This window comes from Falco rusticolus, chromosome 3 (assembly GCF_015220075.1).
Source record: "Falco rusticolus isolate bFalRus1 chromosome 3, bFalRus1.pri, whole genome shotgun sequence".
In the NCBI taxonomy this organism is placed as follows: domain Eukaryota; kingdom Metazoa; phylum Chordata; class Aves; order Falconiformes; family Falconidae; genus Falco; species Falco rusticolus.
This window is the reverse complement of record NC_051189.1, coordinates 54,395,212-54,409,183: the sequence shown is the minus strand read 5'-3', so window position 1 is coordinate 54,409,183 and position 13,972 is coordinate 54,395,212. Positions and strand designations below refer to the sequence as shown.

Sequence of the window (13,972 nt, the reverse complement as noted above, 5' to 3'; positions counted from 1 at the left end):
TTTACAGCCTCATGACCCTATGCCACAGACTGCTGGCACCACTGCCCAGAATGCACTTAAGGATGTACTCTTCTTGGATATACACTTATCTGGAGAAAAAGGAGTACCAGTCTCTCCTGCTCTCAAGATCTACATGTGCAGAAGACAGTGGGGGAGAGAGGTGTCCCAGCCTGGGCCGGTCAGTACACCTGTGGAAATCCATGAAGCCTCACACAAAAGGAGTAGTAAACTCTTCTTGTTGATGTAGTCACAGATGCCCATACTGCTAGAAATTGAAGACTCAGCACTGGGTGAGGTTCCACATGACCTTATGGATTTTGCCAGGAGAAGGCAGACTTTGTTGTCCATCTTCCTTGCAGTAGACTTCCCCACTCCAAAGTCATTGGCCACTGAGCAACAGCAGGAAGCCTCTTGGGCACCCTCTCCCTCACATGTACTAGTGCTTGGAAGGTGGTGTGCTGTTTTAGAAACTTAGGGAGTGGTTCCCTATAGAGATCTTCACCCCAAAGCCCTGCTTCCAAATGATAAGTATAACGTAAATCCACGAATTCATAGCTGTCTCTTTGGCTCAGAGCCCCTTTGTAGCAATGGAGAAGGTGGTCTCAAACACATATCAAAGGAGGAAATATACATCATCTTATCATCCACATGCACAGTTCCATATATAACTGCTATCTGTTCTCTGTCACAGACATCTTCAGTATCTCCAGCAGCCATTCTACTTTTGCATCTTTGTTAGGATTCCAGGTGAGCCTTGCCTGCTACCCTTCCAGAAGATGGGTATGGTCAAAAGGTGACCTGTCATGGCTCACAAAAACGGAACAGATGATCAACATGGTCCCATGACGAGAAAGAGCAGTGAAGAAGAGAGCTTCTGAATATTCATCCAAATATACAAACTGCACTACTGATGGCATAACATGGGAAAGCCTGTGAGTTACTGAGTCACTGGGCCAAAGTGTTGCAAAGACACAAATAGACAGCAGCCAGCATGACACCCTCAGCATCCTTGCGCAACAGTTCTCATTGGAAATGTAGGCAGCTCAACGAAGGGTGCTTTGGCCCACTAGCTCACTTGAAAAAAACGATACAAATTGGTCATGCAGACATACTGCCAAGCGTTCATTCAAATGGTGACCAGCTGTCAGTGGTCACTTAAATAGTAATAGGGCAGACTATTAAGAAAACTTAAGTCCGCAGGTCATCTCTATCATGCTTGGCCCACAGACCTCGGGTCTACCACATTTTAAATTCCCAGTCTCTGAACAGTCGAAAGAACTACCGAAGCAGTCAAATTCATTAATCTCCTTCCCCAGAAGAGCGGGGATCACATAAGACTACTGTTTTTCCGCCTGCCTTGTTTGCTGCCAGAGAGCAGGAAAATATGAAGCAATGTGAAATTGAAGGTCAAATAATACAGGCCATACAGAACTAAGCTGCTGAGGTAATAAAGTATCAGGACCGTCTTTATAGCAAGAGCACAGCAACAGCCGTAACAAGCACCAGTGAACACAAGCTCCATTAGACATGTTAGCATGCAGACAAGGTATCTGTAGTGGTTACAGATACCCTAGTACCCACCAAGCGTCTATTCACAGTCCTAAAATCACCCACTTGTCATCAGCCAAAAACTTAGCGGTGCAAGAGAAACCTTCATGCCTGCCTCAGTTTTGCTATGTTCTCACCTTTCCTGAGCCTACATAGATACCAAAGCAGGTGATAAGTCTGAAACCAGTGTCAAGCTAGCAAATACTTTGTCATATTTGGATGGGCAGGCTGTCTAGGTTTAAGAAATCAAAAAGGCAGAAGAACCCTTCTTTCCCAACAGTAAGTTTCTAAATAAGATATTTCACGATAGAAGGCAAACATTTTATCCAAGCTGGAAACAGCCTTGGGAGCAAACAGATAGGTGTGGTTATCTAGGTGCTCAAATAAGAAAACTTAGCTCTGAAATGATCTGTATCATCGTGGGAAAGGTGGGGGGGGGAGCTGGGGAGAAAGAGATATACCGATCATTACCCTTTGAGATTGACACCGTATCAGCCTGGCAGGAAACAATCTTCACAAGTACGGCCGTAATCAGTATTTAGATAGAAAATCTCAGAACTGTGGTGCTTGTTTATATTGCAGCCCTACAGAAAGGAAGTCTAAAGCCTCTGGGCTGAGAAAAGCTATGGAAAAATGTAAAAGCGGCAACTTCATACTAGAAGCTAAACGTTCTTCCCTTGATTTGAAGTTTGCTAAAAACCAGGCTGGAGGTACAATTGATGCAACTTAATTTCCTAAAATCAAAATGCGTATTTCTACCAAGCCTGCCCTAGCAAATGGCATTTCTCTACAAAAGTCTCTGTAATGGACCTGTGTCAAGGTGCCAGCCCATTTCTGGCAGCACCAACTGCAGCAGGTGATTAGAATTTATGCTGTGTAAAATTAACTTTTAGATTAAATGAAAATTATGAACCAAAATGCAAAAGCATTTATGTGGCAATTCACCTACGCCATTTGTTTAAAAAGTGTCAAAGCAAGTGAACATAACGCGGTGCTCTGGAGTTCACAGGCTATTAGCTCTGGCTAGTCCAGCAAGCTTCCCTTCTAGCCCCACAGCTTTTCCCCACCAGAAACCCAAAGTGTATATACGTGAAGCCACGGATACACTGAGCTACTTTCATTTCTTAAGACCAAGTGCAGGATAGTATGGAAAAATGAGAAAACACTATCTATAGAAAACTGAGAAAATTCCTGTAAAAATCATCAGATCTCAGGCAGGGAAAATCAAGACATTTTGCTAGATTAGTCAAGAATTTTCCCTGAAAACCTGTGTCACAGGAAGCTTAAGAGAATTGAGCGAAAGCATCCAGCATCTTGCAAGCTTAAAACATAAGTATTTCACTATTCATACCATTTTGGTGATGTATTTTGCTATAGTGGAAAAAAATAATTTTCCAAACATTGCCACTCCAATTCAGATCTACATTTGAGTTTAATTCTGCAACCCAAACCATCAGTCTGCTGCTAATAATGCCGACCTTCACATCTTGCAGAGTGAGGTTGTAAAATTTATAATAAAAAACCCACTAAATATACTCCCAATATTTACTGTCAAGGCACCAACAGAAATTATCTTGCAAACTCTAGCATGCAGCTTGTTGCATAAAGCTGTGAAGCATGAGGTTTTAAATTCTTTCAAAATAAACTGTTCCATTTGATCTACTATAACCGTGCATGTTCTCATATATATACCCAATTCATTTTCTTCATCCTACTAAGCCCCCGGCTTCAATAATATCTTGAGGATTGAGTTCGCAGTTGTGTATGTTGTAAAAAGCATTTCCTGTTTTAGATTTTAAAGGTGCTGCCTTTAATTTTTATCTTGTCCATATCCTCACAAAAATTACAGTTATACACCCCTGGTTTATACATACTGACTTCTGAAATACAAGAATTCCACTTCCTTCATTTGGTCTCCACCACTTGTTACCCACTTCCCTTTTACCTGAGCTTTTTTTGAGATGGGGGAGACAAGGATGAACACTGTAATTCAGTGTTGATAAAACTGATCAGTGTTACAGTATTTTGTTAAGCGTTCCGTGCCATTGCTTTCTGAACATTCTGACAGCACTGTGACTTCCGATAACCACTGAACAGAAGTTTTACTGTGCTAGCTGCACTTATTTCTCCTGACAGTTGATTAACTGCATACGAGTAAACTGGCATTATCCTACCCGGCACCTACTCTGCTGTATTCGCAAACATGAGCAATTTCTTAAGTTCTGCTATGTTCCACTGCATTTTCACAAAGTTTTACGTCCTGCAGAATGTAAGTAGCACCATTACCACCTCATTTTGCTACTAAAACATCTATTTTTTTTCTCCAATTTATTTGGTGTTCATTAGTGGTCCCAGTAGAGTCCTGGCATAATCATCTCCATTTTTGATATTTAACATTTATTCCTCTTCTCCCTGTGTTTTATCTGACTTCCAGTGCTTCACAATCCCCCTTACTGCATGCTTTACTTTTACAGTAGCAGCTTCTCCAAGAACTTCAGGTTTTGTGAACGTACAAATGAAGATTAACTCCATCAGATTGTGCCAGGATTTTTTACAGTAATTATAGCAGATTAAGGGCCAGGGGGGTTGGGTTTTAGGGGGGTGTGGGGGGTGTGTTTGGTTTTTGGTGGCTTGGTTTGTTTTGTTTAAACAAACATTTATTACACTATTTAAAAAAATATTTTACTTTAACCTTACTGCTTTATCCACCTATCTATTCACTTCAGAAGGTTTGTTTAGGTTCATTTCATAGGATTAACTATAACTTACTGTAATCTAAAATATCTGCAGATACCTTTGTGTAAAATATGCTGTTCAAAATAACTATAATTTCTATCCTGTTTCATCTGCTCTTTTATGAGGATGATGTAGAAGTTAAATTCAGGGTCAGGTTGGATGGGGCTTTGAGGAACCTGATCTAGTGAAAAATGTCCCTTCCAAACCCAGCCTTTCTATGAATTCTACGATTTCACCCTTATGCTTCTATTTTATGATACAGCAACTGTTGCTCATGTAGGAAAATCAGCTACTTTTTAAAAACTTCTTCAGGGCTTCTGGTTGAATTTCACCTAGACTTGCTGATGTAACAATTTTGTAAATTTCAGTCTGATTTGTTTTGTTGTTTTTTTTTTTTTTAAATCACATTAAAATGCTTCAGCATCCTGTGAGGTGATAACTGTAGAAGTACAATGATAATTTTGCAGTGAAGTGTTCTTGCCTCTCTAATCAGGAATATTTTGTCAAAAAAAATCAATTAAACATTTAAAACTAATTTTAGGTATGAGAACAAGAGCAGGATTATTTGCAAAAAGATATATTTATCCCGCACTATAAAGTGGCATGTTTGCTTCTTATGCTACAACATTGTGTAGTCAATTTCATTTGAAACAGCGAGTTAGGTTCTCCTGCCTGCCAGTCATTCACAGAGCAGAAAAGGCAATAAAACAGTCTGAAAAGGAAAAGCCAAATATGATGGCAAAACTTACAGCGCTGTAACTAAAAGTCGCTGAATTAATCAAATCCTCCTCTTTACTTTTCAAAGATTTGTATCATTTCTGTTCATATATCTGATCCACAGTGTCAGTCTCTCTCTTAGGTCTTATCTTCTACATATAAAATGCCAAATGTTACACTATTTACTAGTGTCTTATTGGTTTGATTTTATTTAGTAATGAATTACTGAAATGAACCTTGTATCTTGCTATTTCATCCTGGTGCTGTCATGAATTCCTGCTTTCTTTTTTGTTTAGGGAAATATGGTTCTATTTAATATATAATTTTAGTAAAAATACTTTCGCATATTGTTCTGGCATAGTATCAGAGGAATAAGGTAATTTTTGTCACCACCAATTAAAAAGTTTTACGAAACAGGACCGTTATAAAACAATTAAACCTTGCAAATGTAGTAGTCTCTAGGAGGGAAACCCTGGAGGAAATTCTGCTTATTAAAATTGCAATTTTAGTTTCCATTAAAAAGGAGAATAAGACAACAGAAGATGGGCTGGCAAGACAAATTATTTCTTAATGTCAGTTGAGCTTATTTCAAATGAGATAACGTATCTACACCAGGTTGGGTTCAACACATTTTTGCCTCCTCAACTCATTTATCTAATTCAGTCATCTTGATTATAGCCTCATGGACCTTCATTTTCAGAGGAAAAATTTTGTAACAAACAACCTACACAACATGCTGATTACTGAACAGTTAATTCTAATTAACTTGGCTATGGCAAGAGAATTTTGATAAAGTCCTAGAATGCAAATACAGTTTGGTTTGGTTATTCTGGCCAAACTTCTATAAAATAAAAACCCACAGCAGAGTCTCCAGATGAGACATCTGAATGATAGGGATCTAATTTAAAGAAACAAATGAGAAAATTAAAATCACAAATAATTTATTCTTCCGTTAGAATTGATGGAGTACAGTTTTAAATAGCAATGAAGTACACAGTGGTGGAAAATTGGCACAGAACCTACAAGCATTTCATTCATAATAATGTTCTTCATGCTGTATCTGTTCAAACCTTGATATGTATTTTCTATCGACTAAGAAAATTGTTTTCCCTTTCAAAGTGATTAACAATTTGAAAATCTTGCCTTCCATGTATAATGTTATATTATGAACACCAGTTTTTCTCCCCCATCCCCCAGGCCACATACCATCACCAACTGAAGAAGTTAGTATTATTTTACTCCAGGGATAATTTCAAGTTTTGTCCTTTATAAAATTGCCAGGAATTCTTGAACACATATATTCCTGCACAACAGAGTATCTATTTATCTGATACACCATTCCAGGACAGTCTCAAAACCCAATTTTTTTGTGTACTATGCTATTGATCAAGGTGCTGCCTCTATCTCACATGCAACACTGTAAGCATTAATGCAGTTCAAAATTTGGCATTTACCTCACCAACAGGTTTTATATTTGATGTTATAAAACATCTCTTGGTCTCATGTTAACCAATAATAAAAATGGACACACACAAAAAATGCCCCTTCCTAAAGATATTAACTCCCAATTAGGAAAGTTTAGATAGGTTTTACGAAGTCTTCTAGGCTATTTTGATACATAAAAATTATTCAACTAAAGGTTAAAATACACTTATACAATACAGTCCTGTCCTCCATATTCTTTTTCAAGTTCTTTGCATATTCAAGCCAAGTAAAATTAACACTTGTCATTTTCTTTGTTATTGCAATTAAGAGGAATTACAGCTTGCTTATGCAAAGCTGTGACAAAACACTTGAGAAATAAAACCCAAACATTTATCTTGTTACCCAAAAAATGTTGCAGAAAAATTGTCAAACTACGTTAGAAACAATTTTTATAAAACTGCTTCACTCAGAAAAATTGGAAAGCTTAAAAAAATTAATCTTTGCACAAGACTACATTATACTGTCTTAATTATGTTCCCATTTAGATAACTGGGATTTTCATTCTTTGTACATGAACCTACCAGTGATGTATGATGCTCTCCATCTTTTTTCACTGTTGTCTTTACTGTACACCATTTTGAGACTTATACAATCAAGCACTTATCATGCCCCTACCCATTTTTAACAGTAGATTTCTTATCCTGCCCAGTGAGTAGTGTACTGTCTTGCATATTCACCACATGAAAAACATAATATACAAAATATTGCTGCTGTAAAAAGTGTGCATTTCCCCTTTCCCCCTACAAAAAAAAAATCTGTGGAAAAAATATTAAATTCCCATAACCTTCATAAACATACAAAGCTGTTTGCACCTTTCAGTCTGTAACAGTCTATTTGACATACAGTTCTCAACTCACTGCAAATCGTTATGTCACATATTTTCTGTCCAATATTGCCATCTAGAGTAGAGATGTGAAATCAGTTTCTAAGAATCTACAGTCTTTAACATTTAACCCATAAAGACTGTATACCACAAAACAGCCACACAATTTTTTCCAAAAGCTAGATGGAAAGGGAAGTTCTCATCTCAGGAAGATGTCCACAGTGCTGAGGAGACAATATGGCTGCTAATAGAAATTGCCTAGTGGAATGCGAGTACTTTTTCACTGTTGATAATTTCCATACTGACCCTAAAAAAAATTCAAAATATATAATTAGACCACAAGGCATATTTTCGTATTTTCCTGTACTAAAAGCTGAAATCAGAAGACCACCCAAATAAACTCTGATGTTAAAAGGTGGAAACAAATAACAATACATTATAAACTAATATAAGTGGTACAGTTTCATCTTACTAAAAATCCCTTGTGTTTTAATGTAAAAGTAAGACTGATGATACAGATTTAAAGCCAGGAACCTCATTTGATCAAAAGAGTATACCTTTATATTCAACAGACTTCCATGAAATTTGCAGAACGCTCAAAAACAAAAGATGGGAATTATTTCCCACCTAAACATTGAAAATTATTTCAAAAAGACAAGGTCACCTAAATTCAAGGTAATTTAGGAAAATTTGCTTTCAGAGACCCCTAAAAATATTCACATATCAAGCATCACAGAATGGACTGACACCTGCATCTCAAACCAAGACACACCCCAGTGAACACTAAGAAGTGTCAATATATCCTATGGGAATCAATTACTTCGTAGATCCAATACTCATTATTATTACCCTTATTGATAATTCTTGATTTCTTTTGACAGAATGTCACGTACTGCAGAGGAGGGCAGAGATGACAGCTACATGCTTACTGTGATCCTTCACCACAGGGCGCACAGCTTACACAAACAAGTGGTGTGCTAGGAAGTGAGCATTCCCCAAACTGCGGCCCTGCCACCATGACACGTTCAGTACCATCACAGTAAGGCATTATTTTACACTCCAGTTTTATGTTGCAATGTCAATTTTTTTCCACTGTATATATAACAATGCATCAGGGCAAAGAGTTTCAGAACAGCTGCCAGATGAGAATTTAAGCAGCGCAATTCCTATGGGAATGGCTAGTATGAATGGTCTTCTATAATTGAGTTTCCCAGTGGAACTTAGATTGCAAAAACTTGAATAGCAGAGCCTACCTGCAGAGAGGGTTATCCACTTTTACTGCAAAGAAAGCTGGAAGAAACTCAGCAAACTAAGATTATGTTTCTTTGACCCTACATTTGCCACAAACAAAGACTTTTCCTGAAACTTATTATTTGCAGGAGAAAGCTATTAGTTCAGTGCATGAACATTTTGTTTATCTGTTAATAATTATAATTACATCTCTAGACGACCACACTGAAAAGAGTTTATTCCTTCTTCCTAGTCTTTTCTAGTTTCCGTAGAAAGGAAGCCAACTGTTCTCCTTTAAAAACGTAGGCAATTACGACTATTCTTACTTCCAAGGAAAAGTTCCTGGAAGTTCAACTGATCTTCTACTGACAGATCAGTATTTTATTTAAACACTAGAACCTCAACTTGATCGTAACCTGTATTTAGTTCATCTCCACTTTATATATGCTAAGGAAAGTAGGCGTATGTTGTAATGAAATTTCTGAACGACTCAATATTGCAAAGATTACATTTTTACATTTAGTATCTTCTACAGGAATAAAACCTCTGCTTTATCCTTTAATTAGAAGACAGGTTTTCTACAGGAGTCTGCCACTACAACTAACACCTGGAGCTTTGGTGGTTCTTAATTGTTTGTTTGTTTTAAACTTAGCAGGTATAGGAAAGAAGCAGGTGATTTTCATGTCACTTCTTTCCCATGTTCAGTGTTCCTTTATACTGCTTTATATGCTCAGAGAAAAATCTATGCAAGAATAGGCTTCATGACTTTCCACAGAAACTCCACAGAAGAACCTTAGCTGCACACCTGAGGTACTTCTGCAATTGGAAAGAATCTGTGTTTGTGGAAAATCAGTTCAACCATTTTTATTGCAAAACAGTAATGAATGTTCCACCATGAGATTTAGGAACCTCAGCTTTCATATTAGTCATTCGCCATGAGGCTATGAAACAGATCATCTTAATTTTTAAGGTCCAAAAATACTGACTGGAGGGCCTCACTGTGAAATTGCATTAAAACTTTGCAGACTCAGAAAAGAATGACTAATCACACCTCCAGATAAGTTATTCTGGGTAAATCACCTGGAAATAAAATCCATGAGAATTGTATATACACACCTGAGAAACCATGCCCTCAAATTCATTAGTTTAAACATCCGCAAGAAACCAAGATTATCAAATGGGTGTGTACGAAATCACAACTTTCTCATCAAATGAGATATTACCTGGTCATATCCATAAGGCCTCTGCTGCGGTGGCTGTGGTGGCCCAGGCTGTGTGGGTCTGTATCCCCCATACTGCTGGCCCTGTCCTTGTGGATAATTGGGATACTGAGGTCCTGGACCACTCTGGGAGGGGCCTGGAGATCATTAAAGTGGAAAAGAAACAAAAAAAAAGAAAAAGCAAAAGATTGCTTAAGGTGTTTGGTAGAAGAGAACAGTAAAAGCACTGAATTTTACAATTGAGCAGGGCTAAGGAGAATCACATAATTAGGCACATCCTCCCTCCTACTGTATGCTGCTCCAGAACTTTATAAAGCCAGGAGCAGCCAGATGATCAGCTGCATTTAGCATTTGGACCTTTTGAAGAGACTAGCAGCACCACACTGCCAGAAAGTCAGTTCTCACGCCAGAGCAAGCAATCATAAATGGGATGTCAGGCAAGCAAGTTACATGCATAAAATGTAAGATGTGACTAAATGCTACTGTGGGATGGAGAAAAGCACCCTCTCCTCCATACTTCTCTGGTCATCTTAACTTTCCAAGAAATGGACAGGAAAAAAACAACCAAAAAAAAAGCCCAAACAACCAAAACTTTTGTCTCCAGCTTTTTTTTTTTACTGTAAAGAGCAGCAGTTCTTTTGTCAATACAAACTCCGTCACTGTTCACAGGGACTCAGACTCAGCTTGCCTACCATTGGAAGCTGCATGTTACTACCATCAAGCAGTGCAGCCATGCTCCAAAGAAAATTAACCTCATCCCCTCCTACCTTGGGACAGATGGCATACTGTGTATTTCAGTGACATTCCACATGGATCTTTTGCAGCAGATCCATGTTAGCTTTTTCATCACCATGCCTTAAAAACTGGCAGTCCTGAAGAGTTACAAGTCTTCCTAAGCGCTTTCTTTTAAACTAACACTTCACACACACACACACCCAGAAGAAACAAATGTGTTTTAGTAATAATGTGATTCAGTACTAAAATTTTAGCTACAGGCACTGCGCATTAAGATGACATCACCTGGTAACTCCATCAGTAATTCTGGATCTGTAAGACAGTCAAACAGATGACCTGGAGAAGACAAGCTCCATAGGCTATTATCATTCTCCTCAGACCTCAAATCTCCCTGAACTATGTAGTTTCAGCTTTCTACAGAGGAACAAAACCTTAAAGACTGATAATAATGACTGGAATGCTGATTTATTTTTGCAAATTAGAAAGCAATTAAATATTAAATCAAGCAAGAATAATACATCCTAAAAAGTGCTGTGTTCACATGACAAATGAAACTTGGTTTTATTTATTCATGGCAATTCTTTATAGTTGAATTCTAAACATTCAGTGACAAATTTTATAAAATAAAAATAGAATTTCAGTATCAATTTCTATTTTTTAGCAGAAATAGAGAAGTATGCTAGTTGGGTTTACAAATTACAGTGAATAAGTTGCTCCAACACATTTCTTCATACCTTTCCTCTAGTATCTCAATCTAAATTTTCCGAATAAGTTAGATCTTATTTCTTTACTTACAAAATTCGTAACAGCAAGCTAGATAGACCTTCACTCCAATCTTCATTCTGTTCCTATGTTATGTTTAGCAGAATATAAGTACGTGAATATTATTTTAGAACTATCAATTTATCCATAACCTCCAACACAAGAAATCTTACTAAATCTCAGTGGATCCTCTTAACACTGTCTGAACATGACTGGATTTAACATGAATCTGGCCTTTACCTACACGGCAAACGAGTCATCCACACACTTCCCAACATACCTACAATGCTGAAAGTTCTAGTGCTTAAACCTGCAACAGAGCTACAAGGTAAAATATATGGATTTCAGAGATTCCTTCTTCTGAGAGAAGTATATACAGCTTTACAATATGCAAGCAAGTAAAACTTAAAAGAGCGGGATTTTCAGTATGCTTTTCTGAAGTTTTCAGAAGTTACACACTACTAATTCAGCTTCCTGTTTGGGAAATTTTCCTTGCACCCAAGGACTGTATTATCTCACTTGCGGCTGAGGACTTCTCATGCTTGCCATACATCAGAAGGTTTGCACTAGTGCAAATCTGTAAGACAAGCTCTCTTGAAAGCTGCATTAACAATGCTTATATTCGTTTCCTTACTGATCGGTACAAGAATTTTTAATTAGACTCATGCATGTTAGATAAAATTTTAAACTAGTTTTTAGAAGATGTCAATCTAAATGGCAACTCCAAGGAAGAAATGGTTCTTTGGCATCTCTGAGCCCGCCCACCTGACCGTATTCACCAAGAGAGGACAGAAAAGAGCAAAGCATTCCCTGGCCTTTAAATCACAGACACTTGTTACAATGTTGTCTAGTCACCTTTGGTTTTCTGTGCCTACCACACTGCCCGACATTGTCAACAGATCTACTTCCCAGAAAAAGTCTGCTATGCTTTCTTGTTTGGGCCCGGTGAAATTGCAGGATACAGCCTTTTTTGTACAAGCCTGGCCATTCAACTCAGTAAAACAGGGATGAAATAACATACAAGGATCTCAGTCTCTTCTGTGATTGCTGTCCGTGTCTTCAGTTTCTTACCATAACCCTGCTGTTGTCCTGGATACCCTTGTTGTCCTGGATACTGCTGCTGTTGTGGTGGATAACCCTGCTGTTGGGGTGGTCCTTGATATGCATCTTGCTGCTGACCATATTGCGAGTTTCCTGTAATATGATTGCAAGAAAGCAAAAACTTAAAGATATCTACTTTATTAATTGTTTTCCTTCTAAGATGCACAGCCAGCAACACAAGAACAAAATGAAAATGCAGTATTGATTTCAAAAACTGAACAAAACAGAACTCAAACCAAACAAGGAATTCGGCCAAACAAACTGCAGTTAAAGCCAATTTTGCAAAGTTGAACTGCAGCATTTTCAGCATCTCTGCCAAACGAGCATTACGTTTACTGGAACATCACAGTCATAAGATCATGACTATGCTAAATAAAATAAAAAAAGACAAAATTAAGGACAGCTAGAAGAGCACAGACTAGCTACACAAGATCAGCAAGCTGTTTCCTAACAGCACTATAATTATACAAAATATATACACACACAAAAAAGATATACAACTGAACCAACAAATTTATGTTTAAATAAAAATTTCCATTGAAGTAAAAAAAAAAATCTCTAGAGTGTTTTAGTCATTTTACTATTGTTAGAAATGGCAAATTGTCGTTATATATTTTAGGTGTTTGCAAGAAATTATTCTCAATGCTTCACGTTCCCTGCAATTTTCAAGACAGCCAGCAACTAGTACTCTACAAGAGCTTTGCATGGGTATAAGTTGTGTTGTGCAAGAATTTTTGTTCCCGTTACGGGTGGGGGAGGAAAGGGAATGTATGTGCGTATGTGTGTGAAGGTATATAGATACCTCCTTCGTAGTAATGTTGTGAGGAATCCTCATAAGGCCTATCGTAGCCTTGTTCAGGATACGACGGTTGCTGATAACCGTAATCATTATGACCTACATCAATTCGACAAGAGACAGGAAGAAACGTTAATGGCCTCTGAGTGAAAATCCTAAAAATATTTCATTTCTCAGAAAAATGAAAAAAATTTCAACTGGATATACATGAAAAAGAATTTTCAATTGTATTAGCCAAAGACTTATTAGTATGATTTCCTTTCATACTGAATTAACATGTGACAGGAAAAAAGGCTTAATGCAGTAGTTTTAGCAACACCACAGCAAGGGATGGTCTTAACCTTCTGATAATCCTTGTTGGGGGGGGGGGGGGCAGGGGGGGGAAGTACTTTATATTTCACTCAAAAAAAAAAAAGAAAGCATTTAGGCCTTTCACATGTAAATAACTTGAATTAAATTAAGATTGAACAAAGAAAGAAATTATCATACTTTGTCTAACACCTGTTCTGCTGATCTCCAATTCAAAAGCATATGCTAAAAGCAGTGTGAAATACAACAAATAAAACTCAATGTTAAGTTATAAACCACAGTCTACATTAAATTTCACTTTTAAATGACAGAACAGCAACATTCTGTTTTCTCTACATTACAAACAAACCTTCCTTTTCAAAGACTAAAGGCATCTCTGATTAAGAAACCAGTATATGCAGTAAGCACCCCACCCACTGTTGTTTTTAGAATACATTTTGTCTTACAGATGACCAAAATATATCTTAACAACTTGGTCAAGAAGACAACCCAAAATTTTGTTTCAATTTG

The 13,972-nt window shown here is 37.5% G+C and overlaps 1 protein-coding gene across 6 annotated transcripts in view; it reads right to left on the bottom strand.

Moving 5' to 3' along the window:
- Positions 1-5,925: 5,925 nt before the first annotated feature.
- SS18 (SS18 subunit of BAF chromatin remodeling complex) overlaps positions 5,926-13,972 on the bottom strand; it is a 43,550-nt gene continuing 35,503 nt past the window's right edge. For 3 of the 6 annotated variants that reach the window (XM_037379988.1, XM_037379989.1, XM_037379993.1), the window contains 4 exons: positions 13,160-13,252; positions 12,328-12,450; positions 9,763-9,896; positions 5,926-7,616 (listed from right to left, as the gene is read on the bottom strand). In XM_037379988.1, the coding sequence (XP_037235885.1) occupies positions 7,590-7,616; positions 9,763-9,896; positions 12,328-12,450; positions 13,160-13,252 (377 nt within the window). In that variant the 3' untranslated portion in view covers positions 5,926-7,589. The remainder of the gene's footprint in view (positions 7,617-9,762; positions 9,897-12,327; positions 12,451-13,159; positions 13,253-13,972) is intronic. The other 3 variants (XM_037379990.1, XM_037379991.1, XM_037379994.1) reach the window with 1 other exon arrangement.